Source organism: Alnus glutinosa, chromosome 14 (assembly GCF_958979055.1).
Source record: "Alnus glutinosa chromosome 14, dhAlnGlut1.1, whole genome shotgun sequence".
Lineage (NCBI taxonomy): Eukaryota > Viridiplantae > Streptophyta > Magnoliopsida > Fagales > Betulaceae > Alnus > Alnus glutinosa.
Genome location: NC_084899.1, coordinates 2004289 through 2023627, shown reverse-complemented (window position 1 = coordinate 2023627; position 19339 = coordinate 2004289). Strand labels below are relative to the sequence as shown.

General features: G+C 34.3%; 2 protein-coding genes across 4 annotated transcripts; both read left to right on the top strand.

Annotated features, from left to right (window-relative positions):
* Positions 1-429: 429 nt before the first annotated feature.
* On the top strand, positions 430-4075 carry LOC133857280 (probable acyl-[acyl-carrier-protein]--UDP-N-acetylglucosamine O-acyltransferase, mitochondrial). 3 transcript variants are annotated; one of them, XM_062292485.1, is made up of 10 exons: positions 430-514; positions 640-728; positions 1492-1616; positions 1725-1833; positions 2359-2451; positions 2557-2673; positions 2764-2847; positions 3169-3273; positions 3368-3451; positions 3529-4075. In XM_062292485.1, the coding sequence occupies exons 1-10, from the start codon at positions 433-435 to the stop codon at positions 3646-3648; spliced, it is 1008 nt and encodes a 335-aa protein (XP_062148469.1). In that variant the 5' UTR covers positions 430-432; the 3' UTR covers positions 3649-4075. The 3 variants fall into 3 exon arrangements, with proteins under 3 accessions (XP_062148469.1, XP_062148467.1, XP_062148470.1); XM_062292483.1 differs by having other exon boundaries at positions 3368-3454; XM_062292486.1 differs by lacking the exon at positions 2557-2673 and having other exon boundaries at positions 3368-3454.
* Positions 4076-11330: 7255 nt separating this feature from the next.
* Positions 11331-12688, top strand: LOC133856484 (transcription factor MYBS3-like). Its single transcript, XM_062291520.1, has 3 exons — positions 11331-11693; positions 11805-12001; positions 12088-12688. The coding sequence occupies exons 1-3, from the start codon at positions 11390-11392 to the stop codon at positions 12484-12486; spliced, it is 900 nt and encodes a 299-aa protein (XP_062147504.1). The 5' UTR covers positions 11331-11389; the 3' UTR covers positions 12487-12688.
* The last annotated feature ends 6651 nt before the right edge of the window (positions 12689-19339 follow it).

The following is a 19339-nucleotide window of genomic DNA, read 5'->3' as shown; positions in this document are numbered from 1 at the left end:
TTCTTCTTTCGTTATTATTTTTTCTTTTCCTGTTTACAATTTTAGCACTACTTATTTGGTTTGGGTTTGTTGTTGATTTACCCATCCCTATTGAACTTTTTGTAGTTGTTGCTTATAAGTTATAACCCTTTTCCTCAAATTATAATTTTAAAATTATATAAATTAAAAATTTTGTCATGTTGATGTCTATCTGTCTTTGAAAATATAGTAAAAGATATGATAGATATTAAAATAATAAATGATAATAGTTGTAAAATATTTCTGACCATTTTACGTCTAACTTCGTGATCGGACGACCCTCCTGTTTTAGCCGTACATCAAGCACTTACTCCAACAATCGAACGCTCCAGATTGACCCGGTAACCCGTAACAGACCAACCCGCGTCCTATAAGATAGCAGCTTCGTAGTGAAGTCGCGCTGGGAGGTACACCATGTCTTCACTCTGGAAACTTCGCAATCCTTTTCGCTCGTCTCTCAGCTTCTCCTCACTCTCTCTGCGCCGCTTCTCCACCTGTACTCTCTCTCTCTCTCTCTCTCTCTCGCACTGGTTTGAATGCTTGTTTCTCTGCTATACAACTCGAGAACGCAGAGACTAACATAATAAATGTGTATTTTTGATTTTGTGTTTTTGTGCGAAGATTTGGCGGAGGAGGATAAGAAAGCGGAAGCGTTGGAGAGCTTCATTCACCCTTCGGCAATCGTGCATCCTAATGCTGTGATCGGACGGGTACTACTTTTTATTGTTTCACCTTTTAATTCTTATTCCACTCCAATTTTTGTTCCTTCTTTGTTTTTCTTTTTAAATCTAAATTGTGTCAGATTTTTAGATTTCATCCTTGGAATTAGGAAACCAAGTAGAAAATGCCGTTCTAATTCGAATGCTCTACTGGAACAGTTGTTAAATCGATATTTATTTCAAAATCTTAAGCGGCGGGTAAGAGAGGTTGAGTTTAACTATTTATAATTAATTTTTAATACTCTCCCTTGCGTGGATTCAAGCTTCCCTTTAATAAGAATAGGAGAGATGTAAGTAAGTACGACCAATCACGTGGAATATGAAATTGAAATGGAAAGTGAATTAGCAGATAAAGTTCACTCTACATAAAAGCTTATACCGAAAGGAAAGAATAAATTTAATTATTTGCAATTAATATTTTAACAAAATGTCCTTAATTTTTTTTTTTTTTTTTTTAACAAAAAAGAAAAAAAACTATTGTGTTAATGATTTGAACTTCAAATGCAATTTTGTTTGATAAATACTCTGTTGGCTATATAGAGCTTAGATTGTCAGACCGTGTGTAGTAATAGTACTCAAAATTGAAATTTGCGTTGAGCTGAATCTGCTGCTTAGTTCTTAGTTAATAAGTGTTAATATATAGAGGGTTAAGTCTATGTATAAAGCCATGAAATTCTAGCAATTGGATTGGTTGGCTGTTTACCTGCTTAATGATTCGTAGAGGGTACGTAAAGAGTGATGTTTTATGATGCAGGGTGTTTCGGTTGGTCCTTTCTGCACCGTTGGATCCTCTGCACGGCTTGGGAATGGTTGTCAATTGTATCCTGGGAGCCATGTATTTGGAAATACAGAATTGGGGGAGCGATGTGTCTTGATGACGTGAGTTTTGATGATTGTTTAGCGTTTTGTGTTTATGTTGCGGTGATGCATGCTTCGTCTTGTTCTTCCATGCTGTAATTATATTACATGCTTAAATTTGTCAGGCAGTGGTGCCGTGGTTGGTGATGATCTTCCTGGACGAACGGTCATTGGATGCAATAATATTGTAGGGCACCATGCTGTGGTTGGTGTTAAGAGCCAAGACTTGAAGTACAAGGTTAGTTTCTAGTGGCATTGATGCTAACTTATCTGTTTCAACTTGTGATGGTAACCAGATGTTTGCTGTTATGGAAATTTGTATTGTCAACTTGATTCACTGCTCTCCTTGAATGTGGCTTAGTCTATGAATCGTATTATCATCTCTTCGGAATTATTATTATTATTATTAAAAAAAAAAAACTGTTTCAAATAGGTTACATTAAAACTGTTTTTGAAAACCAAGGACCCTCCTACTTTTTTATTTTACGATAATATATTGCATATTTTGGTATGCTGTTCTGCTATTTTCATATTTTTTCACTAATATGACTTTCTCATGCACTCTGTTTGGTTTTCAGGAAAAAAAGAAAAAAAAGAAAGAATGAAATGAAAGAAAATGGCCAAAGATGATTAAATGAGAAACATCATCTTTAAGCTATGTTTCATATGTATTGAATAATATGTATAACAGTCATAACTTAAATACATGTATGACTGTTTTGTGTACAGGATTACCAGTCTTATTTATGTGTCTATCGTTTAGCCAGGGGATGAATGTTTCCTTGATGTGGGGGACAACAATGACATCAGAGAACATACCTCAATCCACCGATCTTCGAAGTCAAATGATCAGACGGTATGAGGGGGTGGCTGAGGCTCATTTATTTTATCTTTTTCAAGATTAGAAACTTGTGTGTTAAATTTAGATTACTTCATATTTTAACTAGCGTGATATAATCAGGTTATTGGCAACAACAATCTTATCATGGGATCTTGTCATATTGCCCATGATTGCAAGATTGGTAACAATAATATTTTTGCAAATAATACTCTTCTAGCAGGCCATGTTGTGGTGGAAGTAAGTCCTTTGTGCGTAGTTTAACATCTTTGTATAGTGTTATTTCTCAAATGTTTTATATAATTAGAATTTAATCTGCTCCAAATGTAGGACTATGCCCACACTGCAGGTGCCATCGTTGTTCATCAATTTTGCTGTGTTGGTTCTTTCTCTTTTATTGGTGGGGGTTCTGTGGTATGATCATGTTCTCATAATAAGCTTTGAGTTGTCATAATACCTTCTCACTTTGTGTAACAAGGAAACTGGCATGGGCTTTAGTGCCCACATGGACTTGAGTTCTTTGGCACAATGACTTCAAGGCTGACTAAACTGCGACACAGGCCAGTGTCAGTTCCAGAAAGGGTGTCTAGCACATTCATATTGATGTGTTGAGCACTGCAAAAAAGCTGAAGTGGCAGTGTCCATGTTACATAGCCCTCAAAATCTTACTGGATCAATTACTTTTGCTAAGTATTATCCATGAAAATCTAATTTCTTTGTCTTATGTGCCAAAAGGTTTCACAAGATGTCCCGAAGTACATGTTGGTAGCTGGAGAAAGAGCTGAGCTTCGTGGCTTGAATCTAGAGGGTCTTCGGCGTCGTGGATTCACATATGCAGAGGTTCGCATAAAAGTAGAATTTGATTTTCATGGTTTAAAGTTATAAATTAACATTGTTTGAGAGAGCTGGTTTATTCCTTTGCGCAAATGTTTAGATAAATAGCCTGAGAATGGCTTACAGAAAGATATTCATGCCCGTTGATGTGAATTCAAATGGTTTGGAAGAGCGTCTTGCCGAAGTGGTATTACCTCTTTCTCTTCCTCTCTGTCTCTCACTTAAAGCTTACACTTAAAATGAAGCTAAATCATTTTGCAGGAGCAGCATGAAGAATTGGCTCACATTCCTGCTGTCTGTTCCATGATGCAGTCTATTCGCGACTCTTTTGCGGAAAACCGTCGTGGAATTTGCAAGTTCAGACATTGGAGTGGCTCTTGAAAGCATGCTTTACTGAGTGTTGGTTTCCCAATTCTGTTTAGTCATAAAGTGATGCAATTTGTTTTTTTTTTTCCTTTCCTTTTGCATGATTGTAGTGAAAACAGTGGTTTGGACCGATTCTCTTAGCGGCCTCTGCCGTTAAGCTATTGTTTGCAAAAGCTGCTGTCAACTATTCTGTGTTGCGACAACTTTCATGCGTAGCTTTAGGTTGATTTTGTTTGAAGGTTGAATCTGTCGCGGTTCATTTTATCTTTTAGAACAATTCTTGCATTAGTTAAGGCTGTAATATGAAGGAAAGTTGCAGCCGCAAAACTATTAGGTAGAAAGTAGAAATAGATTAAACCAGAAGAAAGTGATGTACCTATATGAATTCTACCTTAAAGCACCCGCATGTTGTGGAAGTAGATCTATTTCTCCTTGTTCTTGACATTTTGATTGTTCTACATATTTTAATAATGGTGTTCTTACCTTTTCAATCTATTTTCTACGTTAGTGATTTATTTGACAATTCAAAGATTCATCTTCTAATTGTTCATTCTTCAATGCCTATGACTTGGAAAATAGCTTCGTTGGGACTTAAACTGGATATTCACCACAATTCAAAGATTCATCTATGTATCTGCTGCCATTGGGGGTATATTTAGTATATTCTGTTGCATATACTGCAAAGAAGTAACAAAGAAGTAATCACCAACATGCTTTCGTGACGATTTCAATCCACCAATATATTTTAAGTCGAATTACTAAAATGAATAATATGCTCAAATGAGCAGAATTTTCTTCTAAATTAGATTGGAAGAAATTTCGAAAAAAGATTTGGCGTAAAGAGTGGCTCTGACTTTTTACAGATTCCAAAATTGTTTAATGCAGCGAGTTTTCTCGTCTTAATAAAGAATTCTAAATTCCTAAATTTTATACTTTTTTACTTTGACCCAAAGAAGGATGACCAAAGAATGACACCTATTTGTAGGGTTAGAAAGTCGCTTCTTCTTTGTTCTTTTCAAAAAAATAATAAAAAATAAGAATAATAATAAATAAAAGAACGTCACTTCTCTGTGGCATAAAGTATTATAATAAGGCATGATGTACGAAGTTAAAACAAATTCAAAGTATCAATATGACTTCACCAACTATTTTCTTTGTGCCAATTAATATATATAAGAGGACACAACATTCAGAAGTCGCAGATGAATTTGACACTTAATTATTCTTTCGCCAGAATTTAGTTAATAAGAATAAAGGGTGTGTTTGGGATATTAAAAAGGACCAGTTGCGTTATATTACATCATAAGGGAAAATAAAAAAAAAAATTAGTCTCTGGGTTTTGATACATTTAAAAACTAGTCCTTAAATTTCTTAAATAATAATAATAATAATAATAATAATAATAAAAAGAATCTCTCTTTGGCTAGTCTCACACATAAAAACTCTTTGGCGATTGGCGGATGCAATAGAAACTTCGCCAATAATTTGGATGGAAACGCTAAGAGAACGAGTAATTTTTAAAGTGATTAAGATCGAGAGAATATTATTTTTTTTTAAAAAAAAAAATTAATTAATTAAGGACCCATCAAAACTCAAGAACTAATTTTTCATTTTCCATTATCAAAATGATTAGTTGTGTAACCATTCAGAGCTACATATGAGTTATCACTCTAAAAGAACCAGTCAAGTTATAATTGAAGCTCCTTGAAATTACTTATAAAGTATCAACGAGCTCCTTCATAATCTACTCACAAGTTATTCATCTTCTCAATATGGGATTGGAGTGTTGCAAGTTGTTAACGGCCGTCGGACCGAAGGAGGAGGGAGATGATTGTAGAATGACAACAACAAGGGTGTAGTTTGGCCATTAACAAAACCTTCTGTTGCAGTACTGTCGATGCTGCAACATTATTGAGAATGATATGATATTATAATGAAAGATGCCAAGAGTGCATGTACATTGGACATTCCTCAACAATTGTAGTTGTAATAAGTAATACCGGGTTATGATCTGTGATGCAATCTTTCTTTTTCTCATTAGTGGCACACTGATGCTAATTAAGTAAACTTAATATTATATGATATGATAAGTAAATATACAATCAATCTCCAGTGTTTGAGATCCTCAGTTTGAATGTGGAATTGATTTGCCCCCTTTTCATGTTACCCAAAAGACTAGATCCCTGTGGTTGCTAATATTTTATATCTGAATAGTTTTTGGGAAGATATTAGACATAGGAGTGATGCAACACAACGTAGTTGGAAGCTGAATCTGCATATATAAAACTCACAACTCTTTTATAAAACCTAAAAAATAGGAGAAACCGAGAAATCTCTCTCTCTCTCTCTCTCTCTCTCTGGCGTAGCCTCCGTTAAAATAGATGCAAACTTGCTCGAGCGAATATCGTGCCAGATTTTTTAACAGGATTTTCGAATTTTCATTGACAACTCGTCCTGAACAAGTAAACATTGGAATTAGAATTGTTTTTGTGTTTTTTTTTTTTTTTTTTTTGCATGAAATAGGAAATTATAACCTTATAAATTAGGGTGGGCAATTTGGGTTGACGTGTCGGGTTCGGGTCAACTAGTTTGACCTGCCAACCCGATTAAGCTAATCCAAACCCAATACGATTATTAATCGAGTTGAAACTAGTAACCCGAACACAACACGACTAGACTATCGGGTTACACGACCCGGCACGATTAAACAAGCGGGTCATATTAACCCGACACAATACAACCCGACATTTTTTTAAAAAAATTTCAAAGTAGAATTGTGTTTACTTTTATGTTTTCTTGGTAATGAATTTTGTGTATATGATTCTAAGCTTGTAATGACAGCAGAACCCTTAATAATGTATCCGAAGCTAAAACCACATGACATGTTTTTGATATTTGCATCGAATGGTCTCTAGGAGCATTTGAGCGATGAAGCAGCTGTTGACAAGTTGGAGATGACGGTGTGGGTTGGCAAGGGGAGACGAAGGCTGAAGGCGTGCAGGCACAGAGGCACTACAAGCTTGGCGAAGAACAATACAAAATGAATTTAGGGTTCCGGTTTTACACTTTTACATGCAGTTTACTATTATGGGTTTTTTTTTTTTTTTTTTTTTCATATAAATTTTTAATAAGCAAACGGGTTGAACCCGTCAACCCCCAAGTTGGTGGGTGACCCGATTACTAAAAGGGTTGGCGGGTCAACTCGTTTATAATCGTGTTAGGAAATGAGTCAACCTGCCAACCCGCTAACTCGTTTAGCCTAAACACTAACCCTGTAATCTTGTGCCGTGTTCGTGTTAGGTTCGCGGGTCCAACCCAAATTGCCCACCCTAGCTACTATAAATCAAATTTCCAATGCCTCTCAAGTCTCAAGTAGAGGTGTACATGTGGATATCCGCGCAGTTATTTGCAATATTTGCACCCGCATCCGCGTTGTTATTGCGGTTATTATCCACTATCAGCAACTAGGTAATTAGCCTATTTTAAGCGCTTTTAAAAATAATTTAGACCAATTTTTAGTCCTTTGAACTTGTTTTGAAAATATCATACAACACCAAAAACATGTAGAACTGAGAAAAAAATAAAAGGAGATGATGTATATGACATCAAAATATTTATGGTAATCAATGGTCACAAGAAACACTTTTATTTTTGTTGAGATATGATACATTGTCACCCCAATACACAACTCCTAACCACCTTTGCCCACGTTGCAACTTTTACTTTTACATTTTTTCTTTTTTCTTTTTCTAGAAAAAAACCTTAAAGCTAGCTAGGGAACCACCTTGCCACATGGGCAAGGTGGTCAAGAGTTGTACGTGTCTTGAGATAACAAAAGATCATATTTTTATTTTTTGATCCATGATTTAATGAGCATAACAATCAAGCCAGCAAACATAAAATAAAATAAAAAATTTAGTAATCCAACATAATAATAATAATAATAATAATATAAATTTACAACATAAAAAACATAAATTATCTAAATATTACACGTGAAATATATATATAAAGGTATGCGGATATTGTTATTATTCTTATACTCTAAAACCGCTATCCGCAGAATGAAGGTAGTTAATATCCGTCTATATGTACACCCATACTCTCAAATTTACCTAAAGTAAAAAGATACGACGGTTTTACTCCGAGTCGTTTGGTTAGTTTCATGATTATCAATTATTTGCTGGTGCACCAACACCTACTCTCAAGTTTACCTAATGTGAAAAGATGTGGATGGTTAATAATATTGTGGATTGCATTAGGGAGACTAGCAATGCATGAGCAGTGGGTAGTAAAAGTAAAAAACTTGAAATGGTGAGATCATCCTATGCGAAAGCATATGAATCGTAATGTGAACTAAATTATATATATTTGTACCTAACAAGCATGGCCAGTATAAAGTGATCTACTTTATTATGAAATTGTGAAAGGTGATCTAACACTTGTTTAGGGTGAAGTGCTTTTTACTTCAGCAAATTAATGGTACACTTCTGCCCATTTGCTTCTCCTAAAGTTTTTGACTTTTGGGCTTGAGTGGAAACAACTTCCAAAAACAAAAAAATAAAAAATAAAAAATAAAACAAAACAAAATTGCAATCAATTTTTGTATATATTTAGCACACAATGCATAATTAGCACATCATATATGTATCTCTTTTGAAATCAGTCTTGGTGCAGCACAGTGTAGTGGGTCGCAAAATTAACAATCATACAAGTTACAAGTTTTCTCAAAACCATGAATCAAATTAAGGAATTGAGGAAAAAGGGATAAAAAAAATACTCCTAGAGTGTTTCTTATTGAAAACTGAAGAAAATATATTATAAACTGTGGCTTAGTAAGTTTATAGAGAAAAATAAGTGCAGAACCTACTTGAAAAGTAAAATAAAACGAAACTATTGAGTTGTGTTCAAACAGATAAAAGTCTCGTTCAAACGAAACTTTGCGATGAAGCCCCACGGTCGAACGAGCTTCGACTAGTTATCGATTGAACGTCTCGGGTTGTTTTCAATTATAGCACTCGATCGAAGGACCATCAACTGTCCATTGACCAAGCCTCTAGCTCTAGGGGATGGACTGACGCATCGACCGAACCTCTTGAGCTAGAATTGTTTTTGTATTTCTTTTTAGAGCTCGTTTTGACCTTGTAAATGTTACAATTGAAAAATTGTCATGAAATATGACTTTATAGTAGTCATAAATGAATAAGCTTACCAACACCACCAAAATTGTATTCACCCGATATTGACAATATATGACATTTTTATTATGATGGACCCTGCCTCGAAAACTGGCCTGCATCAAGTCTCGTAAGAAGTCTTCTTTCTTCTTCTAACTCCAATTCCCCCAATTATATATATATATATATATATATATATAAAATAAATAAATAAGATTTGACCTCACATTCATGCTTTTTTAACTCTTAATGAGAGATCTTGGTTTGGTCGTGCTAGAAACTATGAAGTGGTCGACAGTGTGAAACCTTAAGGTCTTTGTATACCCACGGACTTTGGTCCAAAGACAAAATTCCATATTTCTTGATACTCGAAGGACCAGAAGATCGAGGTTCATCAAACATAACCAAAGACCATGACACACTATACTTCTTAGAAAGTTCACCAAGTTTAATGAATTGGGTCGTTATTCATATATTCAAGTCCCTTCATGGTCACCCAGCTATTCAGCTTACATATTAAATGATGATGGTGAAATCTGCAAGACCAATTCCATGCCAAAGAAGATCTGAAATATATCATTAGAACGAATCGCTTAGAGACTTGTCGGGGGTGAGTTGATGGAGATACTTCCGATACCTAGGTCAGTTGAGAGCTCTAAGCCATCTGTATTCTCCGCCGACTCATCCTAGCAAGCTTCTAAGACATTCGTTTCAAGTGATTTCAGGTCTTGCGTGGAATTGACCGTGTAGATTTCAACAATATCATAAGCAAATATTTGCACAAAACTGAAATCAAAATGATTGTACATTTAGCATACTAGAGGCTTGTCGGGGGTGAGCCAGTGGAGATACTTCTGATATCTAGGTCGGTTGAGAGCTCTAAGCCATTCGTATTCTTCGCCGACTCATTCCGGCATGCTTCTAAGACATTTGAAAGTAATTTCAGGTCTTCCTTGCGTGGAATTGACCGTGTAGCTAGATTTCAACAATATCATAAGCAAATATTTGCACAAAACTGAAATCAAAATGATTGTACATTTAGCATAATAAAATATATGCATTAACTTCTGGAGAGCTCATATGAGACCCAATTGTCCGAGTAAGTAGGTGGCCGGACAGCCCAAATTTAAACCCCAAATGAGCCTGAAGTAATATAGCTGGCCAGGTGAGCGTGCTTGCTGGTTCAAGCATAGAGAAAGGCTAAAATATTCCTAAACTTGGCTTCCAGATGCAATGATATGAGACCCATGACCCATCCTCAAAAGGTTGACCAATATGATAATAACATAACATTAGCCAAAGAGAAACTAATTGGGTGAGGTATCTACCAAACTTGCTGTGATTATTTATGTGTAATATTTACCTACGTAGGAAAGGGAATATACTCTTCTCCTCTCTCTATTCAGCCCTAGATACTATTTATGACAATGATATTTTTGCCCAAGTACCATAATATATATATATATATATATATATATATTTAAATAATGACACTAGTTTAATACAATATAAATTAGTATTTTTCCTCTTGGACAATATAAATATAGTATAGTAGATCGATGATGTGAGCTAGATGTCCAACAATCCAAATAGCTCTAGGATGGGATCCCGTGCAATAATGCAATAGGGTAGTCTATATGAGGACTTGTTTGCACCCCCATTTATTTGGGTGGGCTATCAAACGGGATTACCCTATTGCACAAGATCTAAATCCTATAGTGTGAATACTTATATGGAAGATCCAAAATGATGGGTTATTGATCCCAAGTTTGCTAGAGAATTCAACTATTTTGATCATCAATCAATCTGTGCTTTTGAGTGTTTACTTTCTGAAGATTTTCTTTGGAATTCTGCATTAAATCTTACGGATTTGTATTGACTTTCCAAGGTCTTCGGTAGAACAAGATTGAAAATTCAAAGCTAATTCTTGATATTCTTTTGTCCTATCTTTATATAATTAACATGGAATATGGATATATATATATATATATAGTTGTAGTGAATTTCCCATGAAAGTTGTCTTGGCTGATCAACATCACTTTCCAAAGTTCTCACTTCTGTGATATTTCTTCTCTCTTTTCAAGTTATCTACCTAACCCCTATTCCTTTGTAAATATCAATATATAGTATGAAAATATCATAAAATAATTATCCTAAAACTGTTAATACAGATAAGTACCTGTCTATTCTATATCAAATAGATGCAATGCATTGATGAAAAGTAAATTGGAAGCGTCCCCATCTACAGAATGTAGGATGCTAGAAAACTCCAGAGGACAAAATATACCCTGTATAACTCCAGAGGGCAAAAACCCACCCCGTGTAAGATAAGCTTTCTAGAGAGAAAGATATCAGGGAGAGGAGGTCTACTTTATTATATATTATTTCTTTTTGTTTAGAACACAAGTTGGAAAAATATCCAACAATAAACTATGTCCATCCAATCATCTCCTCTTAGTGTGCAGCCCCCACCTTTACCCATCATTTTATATACAACCAAACATATTAGTCATTTTGTGTTCTCTCTCTCTCTCTCTCTCTCTCTCTCTCTGTGAGAAGTTGAGGTTGTCCCTGTGAACATGGGCAGAAAGTGCTCACATTGTGGAAACGTAGGCCATAATTCGAGGACTTGCACAACTTACAGGGGGACATTTTCTGGTGGTCTTAAGCTCTTTGGAGTGCAACTTGACCTCTCTTCACCTTCTGCAGTTGCCATGAAGAAAAGTTTTAGCATGGATTGCTTGTACCCATCATCATCCTCATCATCATCCCCATCTTCATCATTGTCCTCATCCAGAATTTCCCTCGATGACAATTCTGATAGAACAGCTTTTGGTTATCTCTCTGATGGTCTCATCGGCCGACCCCAAGAGAGGAAAAAAGGTAAGTTTGATATCTTTCCTAGTATTGTTTCAAATTTTCCCAAGAACATGTTCTTTCTTCCTTTTTACAAGAATCTTTACCAATCTCTTATATATATATTTTTTGGTTTAGGAGTTCCATGGACAGAAGAGGAGCACAGAACATTTCTTCTCGGGCTTGACAAGCTAGGGAAGGGTGATTGGAGGGGAATCTCCAGGCACTACGTAACAACAAGAACACCAACACAAGTTGCTAGCCATGCTCAGAAATATTTTCTTCGACAAGCAAGCCTTAACAAGAAGAAGCGACGTTCAAGCCTCTTTGACATGGTACCTGGATCCTCTCTTTAGCTAATATAAAGATTTTCCTTGGATTATTTCATTTTTATTTTCTTATATATTATTGAACATGACAGATTGGGAGCAGCAAAATCAACATGTCAGGTCTTTCTGCTACAAGTTCTAATTCCAAGCCAAGTGATGATCATCCGGGTCCTGCTCAATACAACTCTCAACGTGAAGTTCACCATGACACCACTCTGCCTCTGCTAGGCCTTAGTTCTTCCTCTGAACATATCAAATCAGATAACCAGGAAACTGACCGTCCTCAATTAGCTTCTTCTCACAAGCAGAACGTACCTGTTTGGCTGTATGGGTTGTTTGATTCCCAGCTGAAAGCTTCAAATTATGAAGCAAAATCCAGTTCCCCCATTGCAGCACCTAATCTAGAGCTTACACTTGCGGCTCCAAGACCTTCGGAACAAAATAAATCTTCCCCGGCACCCCTTCTTTTCGGCCCTGTTAGTGTTACCTGAACACATTCATGGATAGTAATCCATGGAAGTGATTATGCAAATGATATCAGAAGAGGATCAAGTAACATGTCATTCACGGTATTAGTAGTATAGTTTTGTACATCTTAATTAATGGGAAATTGTCCCTTTTTTTCCTCTTTCAGAATAAATAGATCTATAATGATACCACTATGAAAACTAGTCAACAATCTTTACTGGATTATGTAGTTTTCTCTTATTCTAGTTACAGGCTCAGACAGATTAGCATCTCTTATATTGTTCATCGATCAGATGTAGAACAAAGGTTCTAAGCTGGAACATGTTCATGCCATTCACCCTTATTTCAGTTAAATATTCGACGTGTTTCACTTGTTGAGGGAGAATTTGAGCTCACACGTAAGGGAAAATATTAGAATATTAATTTAAATGATTAAATTTATCATTTCTGCATAAAATTTTGGGATAAATGGTGATTTTAACACCACCTCCAAAGAGCTCCATTAATTTTACTTCTTAACCACTGTTGTGTCTTCTGTCCATGGAACTCAAGCAGTAATTTGCAATATTTGCCACAAATTTCACTTCCTTGTAGTGCTAGGCTGCTAGCTGTCTTAACAGTGACAGATGAAGGAAAGAACCAAAGTAACTCAAGAATAAAGGTTCTTTAACTTCCCCACTCTTGCCAATAATTGAGTATAAAATTCTAGTGCTTATTAAAATATGGAAGGAAATTAGAAGTTGGAATCTTAGTATTTGGGGGTTGGAATGTTTGTCTGTAATTTCAAACTATATAAGTTCATTCAAAATCTGGATTGTAGCTTCAACTTTGCATTTTATTCGCACTGTGCCTTCTCCGTTAGAGTATATCAGGACATCAAGAATTTAAGTTACAGTTGAAGACTATCACCTACTCACAGTTGAAGACTGTGACATAGCTACAATTGAAATCTATCACTTAACTACAATTACCTAGTTGTAGTTAAAATCTATCTATATTATCTAATTCTCTTATAAATATGAACATTTTTTTTTCTAATTGATTTAAGGAAAAGTTTACATAGGGGATCCTTGCCATCCTAATCCCAAAGGAAGAAGAAGTGACTGATCCTAGAGAAGAAAAAGGAATTAGTTCCCCAACAATAGACCTAAAACAAACCAAAACGGTGCTAAAATATATACAAAAAGTAGGAAATATGACAAATAAATGACCAGATCCTTTTAAGGGGCCGCACAATGTCGTTTCATAAGCTAAAGAGGTACAGAATAAGACAAGCCTATATATACCCCACTTGGGATCAACAACAATCACCCGAAGGAGGCTGAAGTGGTAAAAACATTGTTAAAGTTCGAAACTGAAACTACAGAAAAGAAAAGCGCCAACACAAATTCAAATACAATAGTCTCTCCTAAGGGAGACAATAACCCAAGTAAGATAACAAAAAAAAAAAAAACCATAAAAACAGCAATAAAATCCAAAAAACTACAATAACAGAAGCTGGCAGAGCGGATATCTCCGACACGTGAGATCCATGCGCCAGAGTAAAGGATCCACGCGTGGACGGCTGATGGAGGAAAATCCGACGGCATTGAGTACCTGGGGTGTTGATGAGCACGGTAGTGAGGCACATGGGAGGCATAAACCATCTTAGGAACGTAAATTTAGCTCGTAAAAAACCAAATCTAAGAACCAGCCACCAACACTGGGAGGACGACGGCGAACAAGAACGACGCGGTGGAGAAGCCAAAACACCGTAGTTGCAATTCCGGGTGGGATAAGTCGTATAAGACGACGACTAAAACCTCATCAAAGATGAGGACTAGAGAAACCTCTGTTATAAAAAGAAATAAAAACAATAAAAGACAAAAATGAAAGAAAATATTGGACGAGGGAAGAGATGTGATCCTTCCCTCCTCCCTCATCCAACTAAAACAAGAAGAAAAAAACTAGGTGAAGAGAGAAACAGAGCGTTTGGGTTTGGTTGAAAAGGGACGTGACGGTTTATAAATAGGCACTTGTTATATTGTAAACATCACTCAAAGAAATAAGAGTAACATGTAGCACTTTGAGCTTTATCCTGTGGACGTAAGTCATAAACCGAGCCACGTAATTTTTTGTATCTATTTATTTATTATCTATAGGCTAACGCCAGTGTTCGATCCTATAGATTTTAATTTTTTATTTTTCTTCCCTTTATTCTCTTGTCGGCTTTGGTGTTTTACGGTGAAATCTGACCATCCCGTGATGTTTGCAGCGAGATCCGACCGTCCCTTGGTGTTTTGCAGCGAAATTCGACCACCCCTAGTGGTTTACAGCAAGATTCAACCATTCGTTGTAGTCTTCCGGCAAGTTTTCAAAGAAAAACAAACAAACAAACAAACAAACTCAAGATTCTACAAATTTTCACATTGAGTTTGAAGGGATGTTAGAGTATATAAGAAGTTCAAGAATCCAAATTACAGTTGAAGATTATCACTTACCCACAGTTGAAATTTGTAACGTAATCACAGTTGAAGACTATCACATAATCACAGTTAAAGGTTGTGACCAAGGCTGGCTCAATATATATTGAGGCCTAAGGCGACAAACTTAAATGGTTTTTTTTTTTTATATTTAAATATTTAATTCTTTTTTTTTTTTTTCAAATAACTTGTAAAATTTATCATTGTTATGAGACATTTAATTTTAACACATGTTATATTTTGTGTTGAGCTACATATAATTAATTCTTTTTATGTAGAATTTAAATTGCACAAAACAAAATTTACTTTCATGTAAAATTATGAGTGTTTGAAACCGCAAATTCAACGGAATCAAAGAATGACTTGATGAATGCAGTACTGGCCGGGAGTCATTTACTATAGACTTCTGACAAAATCTTCCATGTTGTGTTTCAAAGTTTGAATGTTCTAAAAGTTCAATCAATTATATATAGTAACTCGATCGGAAACATTTTTTCTCTCACTATTTATGAAATTCTTTGTTCTTGTTCTGCATGTGGACAGAATCTTGAAACCTGATATCAAGTTAATTTGGAGTTACCCAGAGCCCAGAGGAAACCAAAAACAAGATAAAGAAGACAATCTAAACTGTGTGACCAGAAAGTTGACACATTTTTGGCATTCTCACTGCAGGCTGTAGCTGTACGAATTGAAGAAGATAACGAAGCAATAAAAAGCTTTTTGTTCATGTGCTGTGAAGCAAACACGTCTCACCATCTACGCGTCTTCTTCTCTAAAATAGGAAAAGCCACTGACACACTGACACGGCTCTGCAGGGAGGAAGAGATATCTTCTTCTCGTTAAAGCTGATATCTTAAAAAGTTAAACTCTTTCCTTTTTCTTTTTCTTTTTTTATTTAATCATATTTAAAGCAAAATTATACTTTGGCCTCTAAAAATTATATATATATATATATATATATATACACGCCTTTAAACTTTAAAAAGTACATCAAGCTTCTTGAACTACTACCACATATCAAATTAAACACTTTTTTATTTTTATTTTTGTCCAAAATGCCCTTGAGGTTATTAAAAAATTATCATTCGAAAAAATTAAACAAAAAGAGAGAAAAAACTAAAAATACCAAAAAGGGTGGCCTTTTTCGTATTAGCTTCCTTAATTATTTTTCAAACTTTTTTGATTTTATTTTTTAATAACTTCAACGGTATTTTGGGCAAAAAAAATGCAAGTGTCTAATTTGACATGTAGTACTGATAGTACAGGAGGCACATATATACCACTTTTTAAAGTTTGAAAGTATAAAATGAAAATGTAGCGAAAGTTTAGGGGCTGAAGTTTACTTTCCCAGTCATTTAATTAATATCCATGTCTCTTTCATTCCGTCAAAAATGGATTTTATGGTATAGATGCTTAAGGATCGATGTTTGGGAACAAGAAGAATCATGATTCTATTTGCTACAGTTTTTGTGTTTTTAAAAAATAAATCAGATTTTATCTCAGAAAGTCAAACTATCCAATTATCTTTTTACAACTTTTTTTGCCTTGAAATTCACGCACTAAATTATATTTGAATTCAGATTTCAAAAAATCGAACACCTAAACGAGGACCTATCCCTCTATGCGTAATAATTCCTATTGAATTACAATCTTGACCACAATGATGATACTGTCCATAAATCAAATTATTTTGTTGATTAAATTTCACTTGACTATGTACGGCTCCATTACGGGTGCTATGGGTAAAATTACATAGTATACGACACAAAAGAAAATATCTTGGTATTTTCTAGGGTTTTGTTTTTGAATCATGTTTGGATGAAGGAATAAGACTTGTCACATTTATGGCCACTTTTAAAATACAGTGACCTTTCATCAAACATTGTACGCCTGCGTTACAATCTGTAACTATCGGCTGAGGTGTATACTCATTTGGATCATATGACCATGTATATCCAATTTAATATCCACATTAATTGTGTGCAAGATAAAACTTTGTTCCATTTAGGACATTAAAATCGAAATATTCTTTTTTCTACTTTTTATCATCCTTATCATCATCAATTTTTTTTTTTTTTTTTTTTTTTCATTTTTCTTCTGATCCAATTTAAAGAAAAAGTAGTGATTCACTACCACCTAAATATACAACTTTCCACCACATTGTCTATGTGGTAAGGTGGTCCCCCACTTTAATTTATTTTTAAAAAATAAAAGAACTCAAAAAGTTGTGAGGGACCACCTTGCCACATAGGCAAGGTGGTGAAAAGTTGTATATTTAGGTGGCATTGAATCATTATCCTTGAAGAAAAACTAGTTATTTATGTTGAAAAAATTGATTTCTCCCCTCTTTTAAGGTTTAATTGATGAGGTTTTACTTTCTGTAGGCTTGACTAACACTTTATTTAATTATAGCATTAATGAAAAAGGCAAAAAAAAAAAAAAACAATATCTATATGTTCCCATTGAGGAATCAAATTCTGCTCCCAAATTACATATAGGGATAATTGCGTCATTAGTTTATAGGGTCGGCCTAAATTACAAATCATTTTATGTGGTACAAAAAATTCATGGAGAGTCTTTGTGGTAAACTATAATTACGAATTACTCCTTAAACCCGTTTTCCGTCCACCAAGTTAACAGATTCTGTTAGTTTGTCACATCATTTTTAATAGAAAATCGACACGTGTCCATTACAATAAAAAATATATATAAATAAGTAAGGCTCAAAATTTTATATTTTGGGCCTTACTTATTAAGAAAGAGTTTAAATATGAAAAAAAATGTTAAAATATTAATTAATTTTTATTAACTTAAATTTTTATAATAAGTGATAATTTAACGGAATAAAAAAAAAAAGCAGTTATGTCTATATCAAATATTAATGTCATAACAAGACATATTTCCAAGAATTAAGACACTACTGTCCACACATGTTTCATTCCTTAAAACGATGGAAAGATTTAAGACAAAGGGAATTTATATTTACCCCCTTTAAATATCATCCTTTTTATAACATCCCTCAATATTTTAATTTTTTCAATTTCTCCCCCCAATTTATTATTGAAGTCGCAATGTCCCCATTTTAGGATCCAAAATGACTAAAGTAAGTATTAATTTCCTTTCTTTTTTCCAAAATTCAAAAAAGAAAAAAATAATAAATAAATTTGTAGGCTAGGTCGACCATCAAAGTTGGAAGGTTATGGTAAAAGGTTATTGGATAGAATTATTATTATTTTTTTTTTTGAACAGAATTGGATAGAATTAATTAATGGTGGGAAAAAGCAGTAAAAAAGACAAAGCCTGAGGTTCAGGGCTCTCAGGCCTGCCATTCATTTGTTTGTTTTTGTTGGGCGCTTTTTGAGGAAGAAAGGGGACCACTCTTCACTCTTTTGATTGCCTTCTTGGTGGGGTCCACCTTGTTGGCCGGACAAAACAGACAAAATAGGCACGTGAAATATATCTTCAATGCTTTGTTCCACCACCCATTTTGCTCTTCATTTTGTCTTCATGCCATTATTCCTCCATGCCATATTTTTTTTTTTTTTTTTTTTAAGGATAGAAATTTTTTACAAATTAATTTATAAGAAATATTTTACAATTTACATATAAAAATTATATCTCCTTTAAACATACTAAAAGTATATAATTTTTTACTAAAGCTATTAAAAAAAAAATATAAGAATCACATGTTATTTAAATAGCATGTGTTTTTTATATGTTAATGGACACATGTCAATTTTATATGTGAGTTGTAAGAAATTTTCAACAAACCGGTTTGTAAGAAATTTCTTTCCTTTTTTTAATATCTGTCGCTGCATAAATATAAGGAATCATATATTCTAGAAGTGCTTCATGGGTTATTCTTATGTCCATTAAAAAATGAGGTGGCTTTTAAAATTATCATTTGATCAAAATTTAATAGTGATTAATCACAAGCTCATTTGTGATTTTAAAAATTACATCATTGTTAGAATGACACAAAATGGACCTTTTAGCATTACTCTCTTACAATTACCTTTCCGGAAGTGTGAGAGGACGACTAAAAATGGTTTGATTAGATGAGAATCATAAGCCATTTTACGCTTCGTTGATGTTTTTTTTTCTTTGGTTTGCAGGTTGACCAATATTTTATGTTGTACTAAACACTCGAAAAATAAGGTTTTTAGAAAATATTTTACGTCGAAACAAATTGGGCCTAAGAAGATGAATTACTCAACATTGAGTGAGTGGATAAGAAAGATGCTTATGAATGTTAAGCCTCGCATACTTTTTTATTATGTGGGATTGAGTTTTGTAAGTCCTTTTTAGAAAGCTCAAATTATAATTTAATTAGTTGTTTTGAAGTAATAGATCTAGCTAATTCTTTTATTGTCCGGTTACATTAAATATAATTTTTTTTAAAAAAATAATAATA

Bases quoted from the DNA above. Each gene is read 5' to 3' on its own strand.
- LOC133856484 (XM_062291520.1), top strand. From the start codon at position 11,390: ATGGGCAGAAAGTGCTCACATTGTGGAAACGTAGGCCATAATTCGAGG. The intron at 11,694-11,804 runs GTAAGTTTGATA...TTTTTGGTTTAG, and splicing joins ACCCCAAGAGAGGAAAAAAG to GAGTTCCATGGACAGAAGAG. The intron at 12,002-12,087 runs GTACCTGGATCC...TGAACATGACAG, and splicing joins GTTCAAGCCTCTTTGACATG to ATTGGGAGCAGCAAAATCAA.
- LOC133857280 (XM_062292483.1), top strand. From the start codon at position 433: ATGTCTTCACTCTGGAAACTTCGCAATCCTTTTCGCTCGTCTCTCAGC. The intron at 1,617-1,724 runs GTGAGTTTTGAT...TTTGTCAGGCAG, and splicing joins GAGCGATGTGTCTTGATGAC to TGGTGCCGTGGTTGGTGATG. The intron at 1,834-2,358 runs GTTAGTTTCTAG...TCTATCGTTTAG, and splicing joins GCCAAGACTTGAAGTACAAG to CCAGGGGATGAATGTTTCCT.